At 39.7% G+C, this 24,153-nt stretch overlaps 1 protein-coding gene across 4 annotated transcripts in view; it reads right to left on the bottom strand.

Moving 5' to 3' along the window:
- The window catches only part of CNTNAP4 (contactin associated protein family member 4), a 313,027-nt gene extending 289,251 nt beyond the window's left edge, over positions 1-23,776 (bottom strand). For 2 of the 4 annotated variants that reach the window (XM_061386803.1, XM_061386801.1), the window contains exon 1: positions 23,285-23,776. In XM_061386803.1, the coding sequence (XP_061242787.1) occupies positions 23,285-23,369 (85 nt within the window). In that variant the 5' untranslated portion in view covers positions 23,370-23,776. The remainder of the gene's footprint in view (positions 1-23,284) is intronic. The other 2 variants (XM_061386802.1, XM_061386804.1) reach the window with 1 other exon arrangement.
- Between the last annotated feature and the right edge of the window lie 377 nt (positions 23,777-24,153).

Raw genomic sequence — 24,153 nt, 5'->3', positions numbered from 1 at the left:
TTGCGACCCCATGAACCACAGCACGCCAGGCCTCCCTGTCCATCACCAACTCCCGGAGTCCACCCAAACCCCTGCCCATCAAGTCGGTGCTGCCATTCAACCATCTCATCCTCTGTTGTCCCCTTCTCCTCCCACCCTCAATCTTCCCAAGCATCAGGGTCTCTTCAAATGAGTCAGCTCTTCGTATCAGGTGGCCAAAGTTTCAGCTTCAACATCACTCCTTCCAATGAATATTTAGGACTAATTTCCTTTAGGATTGACAACTTTGATCTCCTTGCAGTCTAAAAAACTCTTAAGCGTCTTCTCCAACACCATAATTCAAAAGCATCAATTATTCAGTACTCAGCTTTCTTTATAGTCCAACTCTCACATCCATACAAGACTACTGAAAAAATCATAGCTTTGACTAGACAGACCTTTGTCAGCAAAGTAATGTCTCTGGTTTGTAATATGCTGTCTAGGTTGGTCATAGCTTTCCTTCCAAGGAGCAACTGTCTTTTAATTTCATGGCCACAGTCACATCTGCAGTGATTTTAGAGCCCAAGAAAATAGTCTGTCACTGTTTTCATTGTTTCTCCATCTATTTGTCATGAAGTGATGGAACCAAATGCCATGATTTTCGTGTTTTGAATGTTGAGCTTAAAGCCAGCTTTTTCACTCTGCTCTTTCACTTTCATCAAGAGGCTCTTTAGTTCCTCTTCACTTTCTGCCATAAGGGTGGTGTCATCTGCATATCTGAGGTTATTGATATTTCTCTCAGCAATCTTGATTCCAACTTGTGCTTCATCCAGCCTGGCATTTCACATGATATACTCTGCATCTAAGTTAAATAAGCAGGATGACAATATATAGCCTTGACGTACCTCTTCCCCTATTTGGAAGCAGTCTGTTGTACCATCCTGGTTCTAACTGTTGCTTCTTGACCTGCATGCAGGTTTCTTAGGAGGCAGGTAAGGTGGTCTGGTATTCCCATCTCTTTAAGAATTTTCCACAGTTTGTTGTGATCCACACAATCAAAGGCTTTGGCATAGTTAATAAAGCAGAAGTAGATAATTTTCTGGAACTCTTTTGCTACTATGAACAAAGCTAGTGGAGGTGATGGAATTTGAGTTGAGCTATTTCAAATCCTGAAAGATGATGCTGTGAAAGTGCTGCACTCACTACGTCAGCAAATTTGGAAAACTCAGCTGTAGCCACAGGACTGGAAAAGATCAGTTTACATTCCAATCCCAAAGAAAGGCAATGCCAAAGAATGCTCAAACTACCACACAGTTGCACTCATCTCACACGCTAGTAAAGTGATGCTTAAAATTCTCCAAGCCAGGCTTCAGCAATATGTGAACCATGAACTTCCAGATGTTCAAGCTGGTTTTAGAAAAGACAGAGGAACCAGAGATCAAATTGCCAACATTCGCCGGATCATCGAAAAAGCAAGAGAGTTCCAGAAAAACATCTATTTCTGCTTTATTGACTATGCCAAAGCCTTTGACTACATGGATCACCACAAACTGTGGAAAATTCTGAAAGAGATGGGAATACCAGACCACCTGACCTGCCTCTCGAGAAACCTGTATGCAGGTCAGGAAGCAACAGTTAGAACTGGACATGGAACAACAGGCTGGTTCCAGATAGGAAAAGGAGTACATCAAGGCTGTATATTGTCACCCTCCTTACTTAACTTATATGCAGAGTACATATTGAGAAATGCTGAGCTGGAAGAAGCACAAGGTGGAATCAAGATTGCCAGGAGAAATATCAATAACCTCAGATATGCAGATGACACCACTCTTATGGCAGAAAGTGAAGAAGAACTAAAGAGCCTCTTGATGAAAGTGAAAGAGGAGAGTGAAAAAGTTGGCTTAAAGCTCAACATTCAGAAAACGAAGATCATGGCATCCAGTCCCACCACTTCATGGCAAATAGATGGGGAAACAATGGAAACAGTGGCTGACTTTATTTTTCTGGGCTCCAAAATCACTGCAGATGGTGACTGCAGCCATGAAATTAAAAGATGCATACTCCTTGGAAGGAATGCTATGACCAACCTAGACAGCATATTCAAAAGCAGAGACGTTACTTTGTCAACAAAGGTCCGTCTAGTCAAGGCTATGGTTTTTCCAGTGGTCATGTATGGATGTGAGAGTTGGACTATAAAGAAAGCTGAGCACTGAAGAATTGATGCTTTTGAAGTGTGGTGTTGGAGAAGATGCTTGACAGTCCCTTGGACTGCAAGGAGATCCAACCAGTCCATCCTAAAGGAGATCAGTCCTGGGTGTTCATTGGACGATGGAGTGGCAAAGAGTGGGACACAACTGAGTGACTGGACTGAACTGAACCAGGGGAATCCCCAGCGATCCAGTGGTTAGGACTCTCCACTCTCACTGACAGAGGCCTGGGTTCTATCCCCTGTCAGGGAATCCTGCAAGTCACGCAGAGTAGCCAAAAAGAAAACAAAATAAACTCTCTATCAGGCTCTAGAGAACACTGAGTCACAATCAGGAAAGAGGTATCAGTGTAGCACAAAGTTCACTGGGATATCATTTCAGCTCTACTTATTCCTCCCCAGTCTATAACCAGTATTTAAATGCTCACCAGGCACACTTCCTTTGCTGAGAAGACCTAAGGGTCTGCATATCAGAAAATGACCCCACTGATGGGACTGTGATCCTGCAGATGGTTTACAAGCCAGCTATCCAATATCCTTGCAGACAACAGGGCCCTTGGAGAGCAAATGGCTACAACCACCTCATTACCTCCAGGATGTGGTCGCGGATTCTGATGGATTTCACCACTTGGTTGGATGCTATAACGGAGGCTCTGGCTGCCTCCCAGCACTGCCTCCCAGCCTACCCCCTCCTCCAAACACACACACACACACACACACACTTGAATGGGGTATTCTAAACCATCTGATCACCATGCAGGATACCAGGAGTGTTCATTCCAAATTCATTTCAACTTTACTTGTCCCCATCCCATCAACCCTTCTTCATATGAAATCTCCAGGACTATGACATTTTAATGATTACATCTTGGTTAAACTAGACTATTACATTTTGATTAAACTAGCAGTTCTATTCAGGTTCATCGCTCTGTGCCACTGCTGAGACGGTCAGCTAGGAATGGCCTCTATACAAAGAGCCATTAGCTGACCTCCTTGGGCTTGAGTGTCTTCCTTGTCCTCCTGGCGCTCTGTATAAGACTCTTGCACAGTAATTAACACATTGAAATTCTGTGTTCACACATCTATTGTCCCCATCTAAATGCTCAGCCCCACAGTGTCATGGAAAAGGCTCCACCTTTCTGGCTGTGACAGGAAAACAAAAGGAAAGGTGTGAGTGCAGAGATGCTGACGAAGGAAGAACTAGCAATTTGTGACCACTCCAACAGATCGGTGAAGGCAGCAGAGAAATCAGAGTGTCTTGTAGGGTTTCTGACTACAAGTTATCAGAAAAGGTAACGAATCTCATCTAAAGAGGAGGGGACAGAAGATCAGACATGATCTCTGGCTTTTAGGTTAGAATCTGATGTATCAGGTGTTGTGTAGTGTGAGTAATATTTTAAAAGAAATATTTAAAGCAGAAAATTTTATATGTTGCAAATGCCAAACAAAACAAGAAATGGCAAGTTATTTGGAGTCTTTGGGTAAAGTGATCTGAAAACAGCATGCTGGAAGATTACATATAACCATTAGCAGAGTGAAGAATTATGTATCATCTGCCTATCTATCTACCTATTTCTCATAAATTCCTTGGCTTCTTTTTGTTTAGTAAATGTTGAAAATTTTAAGGGATAAAGACCGGTTATTTCATAGCCTGAGAATGTGGATTTCAATTAACATGGAGGAGGCTGAAGTGATAAACTGAAACCAAGAATTCCCTGTTCCCAGTGTACAATAACTCATAATACACACATCTGAAGGAACAGGTCCTGTTTTATTTTTTAAGTGCAGCATAATAAATAAAATATATTACTGTGGTTGAGTAAAAATAAATATAAATAATCATTTTTTATTATAATTCATTCAATACCTGAAGTTCTTTGCATTAATAAGGGCAGGGCACATTCTTATCTAATAGAATTTTGACTATATGTTTGCTGGTTTTAAGCCAAGTTTAAATTAAATAACAGTGTATTACAAATGCTAAAATGTAAATCATTAATTTAAATAGCTGTTAAATACCAGTTGTTGATTCTATTGTACTCGAAATTCTAATGATCAAACACTAGAATTAAAAAAAAAAAAAGTTTTTCTTCTATCTTTCATAAATCCTCTGAGTTCACTTATAAATTAGAAAAGGTTATTTCTTTACAACTTTGTTGAGTAAAAGCCTTCTGGGTTTTCTTCGTAGCTGGATATGTCCAGAGGCATATTTTAAAAATGTACCAGTTGCCACTGGAGAACAACAATAAGCCTCCAATGTTTCCTACCACAGATTTTTAAATCTCACTAGACTGTGTGGCCCTGCAAAACACACTGGAGAATTAAAACTCTCTAGAGGGATAATTACCTCGGTTCTTCTCACTGCGTGTAGTATCAAAGATGGTCAATAATTTAATAGTATCCATCTATGGTTTCCAAAGTATAGCAAAGAAGTGCATTTTAAATTATGAGGCATTTTCAAAAATGTTACAGTTAATACCATTTCTCTCTTTTCTCTCTCTTCCATTTTGAGAGCAGAGTCTATACACTGATATATACCTGTTTTCTAGCACATAGTTTGACACCAATGGCACTTGGTAAATGTTTGTTCAATTAAATTAAAGAGCACACTGTAAAATTTTAATCAACTTTTGCTTTTCTATTTTGCCTAGGCCCTCTTTTTACACATCAAGTGATAGATACTTCAACCCAGACTGTATCTGTCCCGAAATCTTTAAATAACCCAACTACAGGTATTCAACATTTTAGTATTGAATCTCTACTTTCTAAGCCATCTGGGTGGGGTGGGGTTGGATATCTGAGTGGAAGATAGGAAAACATCATATTTAGCAGTGATGGGGAAGAATAGTACAAGAAATCTTTAATTCAGGATATATTTCTGTTACTGCCCAAAATAAGAGATGTCATTAAAATGTAACAACATGCGATGGCAGACAGTACTCTGTATGAGCCTTATTTCAGAAAGGTTTTACTTAATATATCCCCATGGCACAGACCTTTATGAAATATCACAGTGTACATAACACACACTATCTCAAAAAATTTACATACGATCCTTTGTAAAGAGGGTGCAGAAGAGAATGAAAAAAAAAATATATATATATATATATAAATGAATCAAGATTCCTTATTTGCAAAGAAAGAAGCTACATACCAAAAGTATATTATACTTTTTGGAATATAAACACAGTTATAATAAAGCAAAAACGAAAATCACTAACTGGAATTGACCACTCCTTGCACTCATGTGTTGATATATTACATCCAATCAGTCTCGATGTCCATCATTCTTACATGTTCTCATGGAACGAGGCCGTCTCCACTGTCACTGGCTCAGATGTTTCACAGTTCTTATTCTTACAGGAACTAATTCACCTGCTAACTATCTGATTCTGTGTTCCCAGGATAGACTCCATTCCCCTTTCCTCATCATTCCTCTCTTCATATTGCCAAGAGTTTAACTTTACAAAAGACAGATCTAATCAACGTCACCCACAAGTGTACATATAACACTTCTAACAATAATGTGATCCCCTGGAGAATACTGAGGTCTCTGCTTTATGTAAAAGACTCGTCCCCTGGGATGCTTCGTGACTATGTATTCCATTAGTTTTACCTGCTGTCTGGCCTCACTTTCAGCCAGTCCTTCTGGACTGCCTGTGGTGCATTCCAATGCTCCATGCTTTGTGAGGCTCCTTCTAACTGAAATGTGCTTCCCCCACTTCCCCCTCCAGGCTCTTCTATTTGTTCAAGAAATAGCTTTCTCTGATGCTCTGCCTATAAGCAGCCCAAATGCCTTGTATTCCTCTCTCTCATCATGCCTATCACACACTAGTGTGCTTTTCTACAGAACTAGCAAATGGCAGTACTGAGCGTCAGCCCATCGTGGGCTGGTTGAGAGTCAGCCAAAACAGCAACTGAGCACACTGCTTGCCACAGAACCATCCATCCTGTGAGTACCCTGAACCGTATTGTACATTTTCTTGTAAGACAGTCAAAACCTTAGGCATAAAACGTGGTTTCAAAAGCTTCATGAATCCAGGAGTCAAAACTTCCATTCTCAATTGTCAGCAAGAAGTTAGTGATTCTGACCATTATAACATTTCAAAACCACTGATGCTGCAGACATGTGTAATGATAGGCAGCACACTGCAGAGGCACACTAAATATTCACTGAGTAAATATGTGAATGAGGTGAGCAGAAGAAGCCTCAACAATTATAAGAGCAAGGAATACTTTAATAGACTGAATGAACAACCACCCAACCCAGTGAAAAGCAATTGCTTGTATGCAACCAAGCACATCCAGCCAATGTAAATGTTATTTCACTAAGAATTTTTATAATATTCTTAGCTAGTATTTCTTTCTTAGGTATAATTCTCTAAATCATCAGTGCCAACCTAAAAACAGCCAGAGTCCCAAAGAGTGCAATTATGGAGTTCACTTAATATGGAACATTTTCACCCAGTGTAATTTACGGAGATAAATTTCCAAACTCACAGTCAGTAAAAAAATATAATAACTCATCTCTTATCAACTCCAGTAATATTACCGGTCATATATTGATTTTTAACGGAAATGAGAGGAAACACACTAAGTTACCAAATAAATCATAATGGCATTACATCAGAAATCTAGATTGAAGTGAAGTATGTATCAGAGCCTGCCTTTCATCTGAATTACTTTCAGGTATGTCTTTCTGTCTTCCACAAAAGGTTTTGGGTCCCTGAGTGGCAGGCATTTATGATTTTACCTTCACCTGCCTAACTAGAACAAAAACTCAGATGTAATTTTAGAAGCTGAGGAGATGAATGGATAATTTCTTTGCCTATTCTACTTGCCCTCCAAACTACGGTAACTCCAGGGTAACAGGATATTTCTTTTACTGGGCGTCGCACAGGAAGCTCCCCTGAAATGGCAACTGCTGGGCAGACTGGGACTTGGTCAGTTTACATCTCCTACTTTTAGAAGAATGTAAGACAGAAGAAATTGTCTTATAAAGACATAAAGAATAAAAACTGATCACAACTTTCAGTTCCAACCACTCTGCTAAAAATGCTACTCTCAGTTCCAGGCATCATAAAAGTCATATCTTTTAATTAAAAAAACAACAACACAGCACTTTCAAGAAGATACAATAGATTTCACTTCTTGGATTAGCCCATTTGCTTGTGGTATTTCACCTGGTATTTGCCTGGCAGATGAAATGTGTGATTGAATACATTTATTTTCAACAGTATCCAAATAGTTCCAAGCATATAGCCATAACACTATGAAGATTCATTTTGTGAAAGGTTGCCTTAAGTGCAGAGTCACATAAGTCCACCCAAAAGGTAGATTGTACAAACTAAGAAGAAACTCATTTTAGAACCAATTAATTAATGCCCTAGGAAATCATTTTCCCTTAATATTTTTTACTTGTACAGTTGGGAAGATGAAGAACTGGGAAGCATTCAAGACGGTTGTACCTAGAACTAGAGAGCTCATCAATATTGATATTGTTACATCAAAGATAATATTAAAATGATGATCTCATTGCTTTGTTCAATAGAGTAAAAATTTTAAGGTGTAGTGTATTGCTTGAGCAAAGTAAGATGAACCTTTTAAAGAGAGCTCGGCTAGATAAACAGGGTCAACACTCAAAGAGTGAGACACAAAGTGTCCTCAATGTCTCTGATATTTTTCTTTTTCAGAAAGAGACTGGGATCAATGAACACCATTCAAACACGTATCAGCTTTTTCACAGAATCATATCCACTCTGGGAAACAGAGTTCTCATTCAAAATCGTAAATCTTAAGCTTTTCTTGTTCACTGTGGTCTTCATTTTTAAATATAGGTTGCTTTTGCTGATTAAGGAGAGAACGACAGTATGGAGGAATCCTAATGCTTCTTGAGATGTTAAAATTTTCTCAAAAAGATGGAAAAAGTTACAGATATTTTTAAAAGGAAGACAAAACTCAAAAGATGCCAGAGGAAAATCAAAATCAGTAGCAAGTGAGGCGTGAGACGGCAGTTAAGAGGTTCTTCCCATAAACAGAGACTTGTGCCTTCTGGAGGAGATATCAGGCTCATGGTGATATCTGAAGGCCTGCACTCACAGCAGCCCGTCAGAGGCCAGGGGCACCGAGCTCCCAAGGGGGACACACGGAGGGGTGATTGGTGATGCCGCGGAAGGCTGTAGAGACGACACGGCTGTGTGTGTGACTGACAAGACCAACTGATGAGCGAGCAGGTTTCCCGGAGGGTGACAGATGAGCTTCTGCGATCTGTCAGTGTGGCATCTCTACCCACCACCTCTGATTCATGTCTGAACAAATGATACTGCTGGAAGAGACACAGAACCGTCTTTAAGTGTTATAAATTCTTGAGCAGGGAAGAGAAGGGTGTAAGACAGCCACTGCTTTAAATTTCGCCTTCCAAAATAAATTTAGAGTTTTGCTAAAGTAGGACAAAGACATTGAGCACTTCATGACACTGACCTAGGTAAATGGATTAAGATACTTAGAGAACCACAGGCATCTTAAAGATAGCCATATACCACTAGAAGTGGATACTGCCAACCTAAGAAAATTTAAAAATCAATGAACAACCAATTGGTTCTTAATGTTTAAATAACAGCACATCCACCTGATAAGTTATGAAGAACCGTTTAAAAAGACAAAGACTGTTTCGCCACAAGAGAAATGCACTGGAGAGGATAGGAAAACACGCAAAGGAGTGAACAGATGCTGCGGTAAGATTGACTGCAACAGTGTATGGCAAACATCTGTCCCAGTTTTCCAAACGAGGAGGGCATCCTACAAACTCTAAATTAGACAAATTTTAAATTGAATTTAAAGAAGTTATTAGGATGATGATTGTTCATTTGTTTTACTTATGTTTTGTTTGTTCTTTGGCTCGACATAGAAGACATGCCAGGGGAAAAAAAAAGAAAGAATTCGCGTGCTCTGGGTTTTACGGATTAGAAGCAGAAAAGTGCCTGAGGAAACGCACTGCAAAATCAGCTTTGAGGAAGGGGACATGAGAAACACAGAGAGCAAATCACAACACAACTGGAGCTCAGTAACATAAAGGAGAAAAGAATTTGGAGGGGGATAAAATAATATTTCTGGTAACTGCTGTGTGAGTGTCGTTGATAAATGGAGAGGCGATTTTAATAAAGGGCAGTAAATTACCATCTTATCTATGTCTAAGATCTGCTGGAAGGAGTATTTAGAACAGAATCATACACTCAGGAAGGGAACGACTTGCTTCAAAGATCCAAGACTGTTGTTATATTATGGGAAGGCTTTTTTTGTTTTATCACTATGATGGAATCCTGTACCGGTTATCAGCAAGCCTCAGGTAGAGGCAGTGAGAGAGCAAGGCTCAGATGGAAGGAAGGAGAGAATGGTCGGGGGAGGCAGCTTCTGTGACGGCCAGCCACGTGGTCCTGCAGCACCACTGAGGAGGGCTCAACTGGAAGACAAAAAAAACACTACAGGATGACCGCACTCACATGATGGGTTTCAACAGGTCAGAGCAATGTATCTCTCGGATACCAAGAGAAGATACACTTTCTGCAGGCAGTTAAAATAAAACTGAAAGTGAAGTCGCTCAGTCGTGTCCTACTCTTTGCCACCCCATGGACTGTAGCCCACCAGGCTCCTCCGTCCACGGGATCTTCCAGGCAAGAGTACTGGAGTGGGTTGCCATTTAAGCACTTATTATGGACTGAATTATGTCCCTCCCCTAAAAATGCATACCCTGAAGCCTGAGTCCCCCATGTGACTGTATTTGGAGGCAGGGCCTTTCAGGAGGTATTTCAGGTTAAATGAGATCATAAGGGTGGGATCCCAATGGGATAGGACTGGTGGTCTTATAAGAAGAGGAGATACACACCGGAGCTCGCTTTCTCTCTCTCCGACCAATCACAGAAGGAAGGCTATGTGAGGACATAGCAAACAGGTGGCCACCAGAAGCCAAGAAATGAGCTGTCACGAGGCATCAACCCAGCTGGCACCTTGATCTTTCATTTCCAGCCACTAGAACTTTGAAAATATAAATTTCTGTTGTTTGAGCCGCCTAGTCTGCAGTGTTTTGCTATGACAACCCTAGCAGACTAAGACAGCTCCCTAAGGGAGCACACCGCTGAACATGGGGAAGGAGCCGAGTTTTGCCAGCAGGGTCTGAGGCTGGAAAACATTACTAAAGCTGCGGAAAGATCTCTTGGACAAGACACCAAACGATTACAGGCCAAAGAACAAGAACTGGAATGGGCGACTGAAGAGCTGCAGCACGTCAGCCTCCAGCAGTTTACCCAGCAGACAGCAGTCACCGTTTTGCTCACGGCGCCCACTGAAGCAGAGGCCCCGCGTGCAGACATAGAAACAGAGGCACCGATCCAGTCTGGGTCCCTGAAGTGGCCTGGCTCCTCTCAGCAGCTCCCCAGGAATCTGTGTATATCCTGCAGAATCCTATCTTATCTGGTTTTAACCCTGAAGGCATACACATATATAACATTACCTGTCTTCAGGGGAGAGACCCAGGAAAGGTACCGGGGACGCTGAAAACTCCTTCGTTGATCTTGTGCCAGTGATGAAGAATGAGGATCTAATTCACAGGCCACTGCATCTTTTTTCTGTCCTAGGCTGTATACTACTTGGAGCCTAACCTGTTCACTGATTCTAAAGGACAAAGAAACTGTGCTCACACATCCACGGCGCTGACATTTGTGTCCAGCAGTAGCACTGCAGTATCTTCATTTTTATTTATAGCATTTTGAGAGCATTAGGAAAGTATTATACTGTATGTATATGTAAATAAAACTGTGACTGAAGAGTGAAGAGAAAACAAAATCGCAGATCGCCTCAATCGGGTAGATCTGCCATCCTGCAGAAAGGAGCTGGTTTTCCTTTCTGATTTGCCCTGTTCAAGCCTCTTAGAACTTGTTCCTGGAACTACTGACTCAAAGAAAGAATTTAGACAGAATGGATAGGTCCTTGGGTATCAGAGAGCAAGGGTAGGGGGTTGTTGATGTAATTCAGAGGAGAAAATTTACACTGATATTTTCACTGGGTAATGTTTGATACTTTAGCCCAATTAGTAAGGAAGAGCATGTTGATAAAATGTAAGTGACAGAATCCTTGGAAGACACAAGCATATTACCTTATGGTTTATCACACCAGGGGGGGAACCCTGAGAACAGACAAGTGTGAGTTCTAATACTCAGTATAGGTGATTTCACAGGCTCACGGAGAAGATGAGTGTATTCCATTTCAAAGAGCAATGGATCTGGCATCATTAACGTTGGGTTCAAGCCCCAGCTCTATCCTTTCTTACTCAGTGACTTTGGAAATACCTCCTAAATTTCAATTTCGTAGTTTGTCTAATGGTGATAATATTTGCCTCCCAGGCCTGTGAGGTACACTCCACCATCGTGGAGTCCACAGGGCCAACACAAAACGAACATGTGTCAATATTAATCATAATTTATGTCAACATGTGTGGAAAGCTATGAATTACAAATGAAAGTCCCAAATGTATACCACGAGGAGGAAGGAACATGCGAGTAATCTTTAAAAAGTGACAATGTTTTACAAGAAAATATTTTTTTTAATATATGGAATTAAAAGGAAAACACAAGTTCAGAACCCATTCATGCTTGTCAAAATTACTAAAGGCAATGAAAAACGCTTTGTGTATATTTATAGACAAAAGAAAAGCAAAGAAACTACAAGTATGTCTTTATTAATAAAAGTTAATGATGAAAAGAGAAAATTGATTTTATTTTTCTTCTATCTTCCAAAAAGGAGAAAAATCTTCGAATGAGAAAACACAAAATAAAGGAATTGAAGTGCAGGATAAAAAGGAGTTGAACATTTCTTCCCGAAATGTGGCAAGAATTTTTCAAAATAACTTCTCAAATTGAAGGTGATGACCTGGGAGTTGCTACAGAGATGAAGGGGCAACATGACGGCCTGGAAAGGGGAAGATGCTAATACAATTTTATATTTATGATGTATTTTTTGTTCGCCTGTCCACTGAACATTCTCAATCAAAATTGATCTGACAGAGTGGCCTATCAGATGACGTTTGCTATGAATACAAAAGAAAGCAGAGACAGAGATGTGTTTTCTTTAAAAAAAATCAGATTTGATGCTCTATGATCAGGAATAGGTGAATGAACACTCAAGGTTCTACTGAATTTCTATGAGGAGGATGGAGAGAGGTGAGGTGATTTGATCATGTAAGAGTCCACAGAGGAAGGAGGTGAGGCTAGGTTTCAGTGTAAGTTTTCCAGGAGGATTTAGAGGAAGTGATTGAAGGCAACCAGGCAAAGGGAACAGCAGCTGGAAAGACCAGGTGACAGAGGCTAGAGCAGTGGTCCCCAGCGTTTTTGGCACCAGGGACCAGTTTCACGGAAGACAATTTTTCCACAGACTGGGGTTGGGGTATATGGTTTCGGGATGACTCAAGCACATTGCCTGTGCGCTTTATTTCTATGACTACATCAACTCCACCTCAGAGCATCAGGCATTAGATCCCAGAGGCTGGATACCTCTAGGCTGGAGGACCCTTGGGCCGGGGTGGGCAGGAATGGGAGGGAGAGAAAGCAGTCAAGACCGACAAAAGGGGAAAGATAAGCAGATTCAGAGCAGGAAGGTATTTGTTTGCTACCCTAATAAGCTGGAACTTCAACTGAAAACACCTAACAATGAAATATAGCTATGAGACAAGACTTGGTTTCTTTTTCGATAAAAGCCTTAAAACACTGATTGAAAACATCAATGCATTTTTATGGCAGACATACCTAAAAATAGGATATATGTGTAAGTATTTAAAAATACTGCATGAGTCACAGGAAGTAGTGAGGGAGGAAGAGGACAGCCGTCTTGCCAGTCTTGTCGGCCAGATCAGCCCTGGCAATCGTAACGATGGCAGATGCCACAGCCGGAGCCCCTCACATCCAGCAAAGTGAGCAAGGGAGACTCGATTCTGTTAACTCAGAACAAGCAGGCCCTGCTGGCATCTTCTCTAGAGACAGTCTCAGTGATTAATGATACTGCATACACTCTTTTCATGCTGATCTATTTAATGTTGCAATTTATATACACATACACACACACCATGGGGTCGCTAAGAGTCATACATGACTGAGCGATTTCACTTTCCCTTTTCACTTTCATGCATTGGAAAAGGAAATGGCAACCCACTCCAGTGTTCTTGCCTGGAGAATCCCAGGGACGGGGGAGCCTGGTGGGCTGCCGTCTATTGGGTCGCACAGAGTCGGACACGACTGAAGCGACTTAGCAGCAGCAGCAGCACACACATATATGTATATATAAAGCAAGGGAGAGAGAGACAGAAAGAGAAGGAAAGGTTTCTAAGACATGAACATGATCGTTTACAAGACCACACCAGCAGATGACTCAGTTTTATGCATCAAGCATAGCAAATTATTGCAATCATAACTTTATTCTTAGTACCCAAAATTCTACATCGTATTTTTGGTGGCTTCCTTTTTCCATTTCTCTAGTGGACATTTGACTATGAACTATTTTATTTTATCATATTCCACTTTGTGATTTGATCCTGTAGGTTGCTATGAAGTTAAGAAAAAGAAGGTATCTACAGTGTTTGCTCTTTGCTTTCTGAATCTATCTTAGGGCTTTCTCCACACGTTCTCTCTTTGTGTGTTTTAGGAAGGACTACACAGCAGCACTCTTGGTAAAGAACCCGCCTGCCAATGAAGGAAACAAAAGATGTGGGTTTGACCCTGGGTCAGGAAAAGCCCCTGGAGGAGGACATGGAAACCCACTCTAGTATTCTAGCTTGGAGAATCCCATGGACAGAGGATGTGGCGGGCTACTGTCCAAAGGGTTGCAAAGAGTTGGACACGACTGAAGCGACTTAGCACACATACATCTTATGATACTTAAGAAGCTGTATTATGACATTTTAGAGGTGCATGATGTTTTCTTAAGAGGATTATAATACAGGCTCCATGTTTAAAGTACAACAGTTCAAACATCATACTTACAATGAAACAAAGGAGCCTAATCGAGCAGCTTTATAACCTTGCACAAAATTCCCTCACCACCACTTTAGATAGAATTGCTTTTATTTTAGCAATGCTCTTTTAATTAAGTCCTAAACATCTAAACATGGCAAATGTAAATATGTATTATAAATCCTTAATTATGAGGATCACTAAGCATTCATGCAGCTTTCTGCCTTGGAGATAGATTCTTTTTGTTTAAAGTCAGCCAAAATTGAGAGATAAAAGTGAATGATGTGAAAAACGCAAAGTTTGTTTAGAATGCCCTATCCCTTTACCACATTGTCTTTAAGAGTTAAATTATGTTTCAATTTATCTAGTGCTTTTTAAGTCAAAATCTCTCCTGCCATTTTCTGCCTTTGTTGCCATATTCATAAAGACTAGCACCCTGAGACTGACTGGAAGTTAAGTATTGGAGATCCGAAGGTCTTTGTGGCATTTCCTAGAAAATAAAGCACTTTGGGGTCACAGAAAGACAACACTGTCCCTCTGCTTGGGATGAGTTTAAATCGGATGCAAAAAGACCTCCTGCTATTTTTTTAATCCCACATACTGTTTTTAAACTATATGGGAGACTATTCTGTGTGGCAGCAATAAAATAAAAATTTTATTATATATCCCAACAATACTTAATTGAAAATGTGCCACCTAGGGGAATGTTTTCCATTTCTCTGTCAGCATGGCCTGTTTCCCAGTCCCCACCCACAGTACCTTCCAACATTGGTGTGCACACACGTGCACACTCACACACACATAGTTCCCTCTCAGCAATTCATTTCTCTCACAGACCATTTTGCATTTAGTTCCTTCTTTCTGTGTACCTACTGAGGAACGAATCTTACAAGACAAACACACATCACTACCTTTCAAAACCAAACACTAGTCTTCAAGATCTAAATACATAATCAGGGTTTCTCTGGTGGCTCGGTGGTAAAGAATCCACTTGCCAATGCAGGGGACACGGGTATGATCCCTGGTCCGGGAAGAACCCACGTGTCGGGGAGCAACTAAGCCCGCGCACCGCAGCTACTGAGCCTGTGCTCTAGAGCCCACCCTCTGCAACGAGAGAAGCTGCCGTGGTGAGGAGCCTGCACACCGCGACCAGGGAGTGGCTGCAACTAGAGAAAATCCCAGGTAGCAACCAAGACCCACCACAGCCAAAAGAATAAATAAATAAGTAAAATTATTTTAAAAATTAAAAATACATATTCGATCTTTTGGAACAAAGCTATTAGTCCAGAGATAAGTTGAACTTTCCCAAATTTTCTCAAAAATCTCTCCTTGGGGTCTGAAACACAAAGGTAACTGGTTCACATTAACAGGAAGATGCGGGGCTCTTGGCTGTGGGCTGCTCGTTGTCACCCAACCATCTACTAATCCCAAGGCCTGCAACCAGTTCCTAGGAGAGTTTATCCATGCCCTTCAATGGACATTCAAAAAATAGCTCTCTCTACGTTATAACTTCAGAGTTAAGTCTGAAGTAAATGAAATCACAGGTTGTAGTTTGTCTTAAAACTATACAGTAAATGTAATTTAGGAAAGCAGTTGAATTCACATATTCACATGCTGTTTCTAAACTAATATCAACCTGTGGCCTCATTTGTAAGTACCATAATTGCCAGTGAGGGAGAAAAAATATTGGTTACAGAAACAAATACATCTTTTACAATTTAGAAGCATATAACATCTTAATCTAGAGCACTGCCAAGTAATAAGAGGGACTTAATAAAAAAAAAGTAATTAGAGCTTTAGGCCAACTGATACATATTACACTCTTTTTTCCTTTGTGATTTAAAAATCTTAGAGGTAAATTTCTTCACTGCTCTATTAAATACTTATGGCATAAAAAATTTTATAGTTACTAATTTTAAACTACTTAAAATGTCAAATGTTTTCAGGCTTCACTCACTTTTCCAATTATTACATTGGAATGACTCATTAACTGTAACATAAACAGGCTCATTTTTACCTCCTGTTATGCTATTTCTCTGATTTTATGACCAGAATACACTTTTCTGTGAACCATGACAAAAATGCACTGGGAGAAAAAAAATGAAGCACATACTCTTCCTCTTCCAAACGCCAACTTAACTCAGAAGAACCGAAGCAATGACGATTTGTAATGCACTTTGCATGTGAATTCCTTACCATTAAGTAATAACTGTAGTTCCTGGTACCATGTATGTGAATGCCCAAAAAGACGTTCCGGCAAAAACTTTATCCTTTCAAAGTCAACTGGCAAGCAAAAATATCTCTACTTGTGCAGTAGTATATCTGATAATGGTGTTTACCAACACAGAGTCATCAAGATCCCAGAGTGATCAGCATTGTGGAAGGTGTAAATTCTCAGATAGTAAACAGTGAATGATAGTTCTAGAAGTCAGATAAATAAACACATGGATACATAATACATGCCTAATTGAAGCACGCAACCAGGTGACAACAGCCTCAGAACTCACTGAAGAAATTTAAATTTGAAATCTCAGACATCAGTTTCCCGCCAAAAGTAACTAAAAAGATAATCCAATGTCAAAGACATCTTGGTTATTTAGAAATACATTTATTGTAACTTAGCCTTATGGGTAAACTACCTATTATTTCTCAAGAAATTTTGAACTTCCAAAAAAAAAAAAAACTCAAAGACTTCAAATTATGATATTAATATTGTAGATGATTTATTCATTTAAGTAGATTCAATTAATTGAGGCTTTTTGATGAGTTTAAGGACTTTTCATCCTTCTAAAGCTCCATAATCTTTTGTTTGCATTTTATTTTGGGGCATTTATTTCTCTTTCTGAGATTCTTCTTTTTAAAGGGGCCAAAATCAAATTGACCTTAGCATTTGATGCTACAATTCAAGACATGTTTTTAAAGATCTGTTTGTTAAAGAGTATTTCTGAAAGTTCCCAACAGAAATACCCATTAAAACAATGATCCAAATATTCTATGGGGATTCACCCTGCCATCACCAAGAACACAGCTCAGTTCACCTCATGATTATGATTAATCCATGAAACCTCCCCTATTTTAAGCACATATTCTATGACAGGTTCGTCTTTCCTTATCATACTAGTTTACTTGAAAAACTGCAATAATTCTAGAAAAATATGAAATGTTACTGAGGCCAAGATTTCTGAATTAATAAAAATGAAAAAATAATTAAGCTAAAAGCAAGAATGGAAACACCAGGCCACTGAAAATATCCAAATCTGCATTCTTTAATATTAATATTTCACCAGAAACATTCATCCACCAATCTGAATATACATATCTGAGATTTAAGTAACAATTTTGGATAAATTCTTATTATTTTTTCGTACTGTTTTCAGAAGCGAGGTCATTATGGAAACTTAAAAGTCACAATAGAGGGGAAGGAAAACATTTTATTAAAGGACAGAGAAGGACTTCTTAAGTAACCTGACTAATCAGTCATATGATTCATAAGTTAACAACATTAAGGCCCTAATATGACTTATCTAAGGTAAAAGGGATTCGGATTCTAAATGTAGTATCAAATTGTGAAAAAGAGGTGCTTGCAAAGCAAGACTGATAGTCTATTGTAAAAAAGTTCAGAATCATGTAATACGACTGTCATTATCCTTTTTTATCTATTTACCATGAAGAGTCATGAATCCACTCATCACTCTTGTCAATGTCCAGAGTAAGTCCCATTAAGGAAGTTTTATGAGACCGTCCTAGGCTGACATGATCTGGAATTGGTCTTCTGATAAGACAGAAATCTTCACCAGCACTAGACCATTATAAACAGTTTTATGAAAAATAAATTAACATATAGCCATTTATTTTGGGGAAAATGCTACAGCGAAATTTCAAGGAAAATAATTTTAAAAATATAATACTCTCTATTATTTTTTAACTCAAACTTCTAACAAACACCATAGTAAACAGTATAAGGTAAATAAAATGAGGCCACTCATCAGTATTTGGAAAGGAAAATTAAATACAATTCCAAATAGATAAGGCATTCATATAAAGATTAATTATCTTGGCATGACTGGGTGAAAGGCACCTGCTCAATTATTATAAATTCTCAGTGGGCAGTGCTTAAATGAAACTCTACTTTTCAATTTATTATAGAAAGTTTGCCAATTTCAGAATTTTTAGGAAGCTAATGTAAAAGTCATAAGGACAAGAACACTCTTCCCCTAAGATGATTTACTTCATACAATCAGTGATTTCAAATGCAAGTTCTGATAATTATGGAGTGGAATATTTTATACTCATGAAAGTATCAAATAACAATAGAATTTTCATTCAAAATATCTAAGATGCAATTACTTATACACTTTATTGAGCTTCTGATACTAATGGGATTACTTGAGATTGAAAGCTACTCTTTAGCAGCCAAAACTGCTGAAACTTTGCAAATAGTTATAAATAATTCATACCCGTGGAAATAACAAGATTTCTGAAGGATAAAGTATTTAAAAAGACATATGTTGAGAAGATGCTAATGAAGGCCTTTTCTGTTATGTGTGTGCTGAGTTGCTCAGTTGTGCCAACTCTGTGACCTCATGGATTATAGCCCGCCAGGCTCCTCTGTCCATGGGATTCTCCAGGCAAGAATACTGGAGTGGGTTGCCATGCCCTCCTCCAGGGGATCTTCCCAACCCAGGGATCAAACCCAGGTCTCCTGCGCTGCAGGCGGATTCTTTACTGTCTGAGCCACCAGGGAAGCCCTTTTCTGTTATAGCTTCTGGCAACTGTATCATTACAGTCCACACTTTAATTCTTCAGGAATGTATTTGTATGCTAAATAATTAAGACTAAATTTTAATTTTATCATAGTAGTATGTAATTTATCCACTATCCAGGTCACATCAATATACTGTATTGTGTATTCTTTAAATCAAAGGTCAATGAACTTTTTATATAAAGAGCTAGAGAATAGATAATATTATGCATGTTCTTGTATGACAAGAGGGAAATCAATTTTAAAATGATTTTATTGACAAAATTTAAAATATAAGAATAATTAAGTATAAAGTTTTGCCATACAGGTCTACTAATGAGAAGAATGAACAACTAAAATTTGAATTTAATATGATTCTCTTATGTCACAAATAATCCTTCAGTTAATTTTTTTTCAAATATTTAAAAATGTAAAAACCCACTCTTAATTCACAGAATATGACACAAAACAGGCAGTGGGCAAGACTTGGCCCATGAGCTGTATTTTACCAACCTCTGAACTAAGTATTACATTATCTTACAAGGGATATCTTACAGTCGTATTGTTTTCAAGGTAAATTAATTCAATCTTGATACAGAGATTGGCTTCCATAAAGAACTGTTTATATATGATATGGATTCTGAAATTAATTTTAGAAGACATGGAATGCTTTGTAAATACTTAGGGTAAGCACTAGGTATCATATGGAAGCCACGTGTTCGATCACCTGCTGGCTATGAGCTGTATTATCTCCACAGCTAGAGGCTGCTCTACTCAGAAAGGATCTGAGACGCATACAGTCAGGGAGGGGGAATGCACCAAACTGATGAAAACAAATACAGTACTGCTGTCAGAAAAGTGAGTCAAAGTTCAGGCTCACCTTTACATCCTGAGGCCGGCTATTTATGTATTGCATCATATAATTCTATTTTATCAATAATTTTACTGTTGTTGTATTCTGGTTATTTTTTGCTATGAAAAAGAATTTGGGTGGAGGAAAAGAAGGAAGTTTCTAGAAAAAAGTACCAGACTGAATTTGAGCAATTTGAGAATCTGACCAGTAGCAATTAGGTGATATCCCAGAGCCCCCAAGAGTGATCATCTACCTAAGTCATCATCGTCATCTGTTGTTAATTTTAACATACTCTTTAGTGCTTCTTTCAGGGTAGATATCAGATACAGCCTTTATTCCAAATAGCGAAAAGAAAGCACACAGCAAGAACGTAACCTCTAATTATGTCATTCATAAGCTGCTTGGTAAGCATTAAAATTCTCAGTGTATCTGAAGCCAGAGAGCTTCCATCACATGATGTGCAGGAGTAAAAAGCAAAACTCTTAACTTGCCTCAAGACTAACAGCTGTTCCACCACATCAACGCCCCCCTCCTTAACAATGTCTTAATGCTCAGAAGAAAACTGGGTTCATGAGAGCAATTTGAAAATAGATGACTCCCTTCTCAGTGCACGTGTCTTAGTAGCAAGTGAGGAAACCAATAACAGCCTGTGCAACTTATCAAAGCACAAGCCCTTCTAGAAGAGTCTGTCTCTAAACTTTCGTGGAAGGAGCCCTTCAGTACAATAACAAACACCTTGACCAGAACAAGGAGCAAAGACCTGGGGCTGGTTCAACACTTCTGAAACGTCAAGTACGGTGCCAGTAGGCAAAGAAGGTGGTCGGTTCCACGTATTTCATCTTTAGGTAGAAGAGGAGAAGCAAGCCACCAAAGATGTGGAAGCACGTGGGCCCAGCGGTTTCTGCATCTTTATATAAACATATGTTCACACACACAAATACATACACATGGACATGAATATCTGTGTGAGTGTTCGCACGGAATCCTTCTAATGTAAAGTCATCCTGTTGATTAATTACATCAACTAACATTCAAATTAAAGTTGCTCATCCCGGAGCTGTCCCTGGTGTAGAGATGCTGTCCTGTGCCAAGGTTCACACTGGCAGCCTTAGGCAGTCTTGGGCCGACGCAATGGACCGCAGACTTGCTTACTGGGGAATCAGCTGTTCCATGTCTTTGTATTCACCTGAGAGACTGACCTTTAATTTTCTTAATTTCCATTCAGTTCTCCCTGACTTTAATATTGGTGTTCAAGATTGATTCATGTTTTAATATAAAAGTCTTGTCCAAAAGAATTACTGGAGTTACAATACTTTAAAAATACTCATGCTGGCATGCTGGTTGATGGTCACTTGTCCACACACTGAATTTCAACCTTTCTGGTAAACATGTATACTTGTTCCTCCAAAAAAGATACAACACAGGAAGCACCCTGACTTGGTAATATGTAGACCTTGCTTCCTTCACACACCAAAATACCAAATGTTAAAGAGTGAAATGAAATTGGGAAATGAATTTTTCTTTTATATCTATTGCAACAAATTGTATTATCAATGTGATAGGAATAAGAAATTGCTGACTGCACCTTTAATTATCTGAAGTCATTTTACCTGTATTTATGACACTTCAAGAACAGCCAACTCTGAAAATATATTGGTAACCAAGAATTCCAACTTTAATATTTAAAAGTCCCTAAGAATTTAAGAACCTATAGGTTCTTTACGTTTATCGAATGTGTAAAAGAGCATTAAACAACTTCTTGAAAAATAAGCCCAACCAGAGGTAAGCACCCACAAACATTCTACTCTTCTCAGATCTTCTCAGCAGCTCATCTTTCCTTTGAAGAAGATACATTACAAAGAAAGCTACTGGATGTTATTCTGCCTTTTATTGGACTTCAAGAAAGCAAACAAATGTAAACAAGTAGCCCAATCAGTTGCATTAACTGATTATAAACTCAAACAGCCAGTGTACTGTAAAGACAAGACTGCCTCTAGGCCAGACTTCAGCTCTGCTTTTCTTAAGGGAAGGACGCTTCAAATGATGTGCTTTCCATTGTAAGAGTGACCTCTAGTGCTTCCTTTTTTACTGAACTTCTGTAGTTGGACGATGTATTACTTATGCCTTTTCTACAAAACTTTGTGTGTGTGCAAGTGGGTCTGTGTTATTATTGTTTGTTGCAAAGGCTACTTTGACAGCCTCCCAAGATTTTGACTAGGTGAAAACATGCACATTTTATTGACTCACGGCATTCTTACACCCACAAATGAAAACAGAGACTGAGACACAGCACAGCGCCCAAGTGAAGTCCTTTTCCTTCAGAGTGATAGAGGCACCACACCATTAAATGAGTTAATAGTGAATGGAAGCATGGAAGCACAGTGGCCATTCCGTGTAAATGAGCATTTGACTTGTGCCAGTAAGGTCATTTCTAATGTTCTTCCCACATCAGAGTGCTTCAGTGCACTCAAGGGATGTGCCCAAGCAAACATCTGGTTACTGGCTTATTTGTGTCCCCAAACCTAACAATATGACACAAAGTCTTGAACAGACCTTACCAGCAGATAAGCTTTTCCTCTGAAGTACAAGAAAGAGAAAGTCATATTTGCTGAGCTTGTTGATCATTCATCAAGAAGGGGGAAATTCTCCCATTTAGAGATTTTAGGCCAAATACAACTTTTAAAACTTTTCTTCTCTCTAATAAAACCTGGATGGAGAGATCTCTGCCAAATTATTTTGGATGATACTTACATTAGAAATAAGGTCTTAAATAAATCCTCCCTCATACCATTAACTCAGAACCAGAATATTCAATCACAAATTTATGAAGCTAAAAATTCAAGGATAGTGCTTCTGAAAAATCACCTGAGTGTATTTTCTTTAAGTGACATTCGGGGCTCAGGTGTGCTCTCTCAGCAATGCTGAAGGCTCATTCTGGTGGCACTGAGGACGCAACTCCGAGTATTAAGGCTCACCTCCCCAATTCTGCCCCTGAATTCTGCAGCACATTTCAGCTATTATCCTGGCATCATTTTAAAGGCACAGCCGCCTATTGGTCTGCTAAAGCGCAAACTTCAGAAATCTAAGCTAATGCAGCATCATGCAAAGTCTGCCAGTTCGTTTTCCTGCTACACATAATTCCAATTAAATTCAGTAAACCTAAAAAAGGGCAGAAATGAAGAAGGAACATTCACTGGCTATTCCTTGGTTCAGATGCTAATTTAATGCTTTAGGAGAACTTGAGCTTTCTCAATGAATACACAAATACCAGAGGATAAGATTCTGTTCACAGACAAAAAAAAAAAAAAAAAAGGACAAGAAATGATACTTGGCATATTCTGACCGGACCCAGAGGAATGACATGTGTAAACCCAGTCATATTCGCAAGATTTTTTAAATGATGCTTCCTTTATAGCAATATGCTTTGAGGCAGTCCGAGTTGCAAATAATAATCATAAAAAAAAAAAAAGAACAGAATTAAAGTTTTGCAGAGAGGCCCCCCTGCAAGTTTTAAATCATGTATGTATACTTACAGGAATTCCCAGCTAAAACCCTGTTCCAATTTGGAGTAGACAGCAGAAGTAGCGTCTTGAGGACAGCTCCCGTGACAGACCCCATGTTCACATTTACTGGGCTCCCCCAAAAGATCTTGAGTGGCTCTCCGACGGCTCCAGTGCTGTTCTCAGTCCCTCGCCCAGCTCTGTCTGGGTCTTCAGCACCTCTGGGTCGCTCAGTCTCCCTCCTTCTCTCTATCTCTGAACAGCACCCCTCTCTCTCACTCTCTCACACACACACACACACACACACACACACACACACACACACACAAACACGCACACCACAGCCCTGACTGCTCACTGAAAAGCGCCCAGCATCTTTTCTAACAAGCATCCACACTGCCGAAGCCACGCCCACCCCTCGCAGCCGTGGTCCCAGAAATTGGCAGCCGCGTCCCTCCTCCGAATACGCAGCGGTGCCCGGAGCTCCGCTGCGCGCTGCGCCGCTGATGAAAGCTGGACCTGGAGGCGCGGCCTGCTGCTCCCGGGCCTCCTCGGGGCTCCCTCCCCGTCTCTTCTATTCTTCAATAATCCTTAACCCTTTTCTCCCCTCTGGAGATGTCAGTGGGGGGCGGGGCGGGGCGGTGGAGCCTCCTGATTTTCCGGAGGTCTCGCCTTCAGCAAAGCCAGTCAACGTACTGAGCTAATTCCTGATTATCCGGGAGTGCATCCAGGTAAAATTGCGCTTTGTTTCAAAACAAAAGCATAAAATGAGACAGAAGTAACTAAGCAGCATTGCTAAATTGTAGCTAAAACTGTCCTTGGGGAAAATACTTGCTGTTGTTTTTCCTCTGTTTATATAAAATTCTCCTCTTCAGCTATGGTGCCAGCATTTTTATTATGGA

The sequence above is a fragment of the Bos javanicus genome, chromosome 18, assembly GCF_032452875.1.
Source record: "Bos javanicus breed banteng chromosome 18, ARS-OSU_banteng_1.0, whole genome shotgun sequence".
Taxonomy (NCBI): domain Eukaryota; kingdom Metazoa; phylum Chordata; class Mammalia; order Artiodactyla; family Bovidae; genus Bos; species Bos javanicus.
Note: the sequence above shows the minus strand (reverse complement) of the source record. Positions and strands in the feature narration are given on the sequence as shown.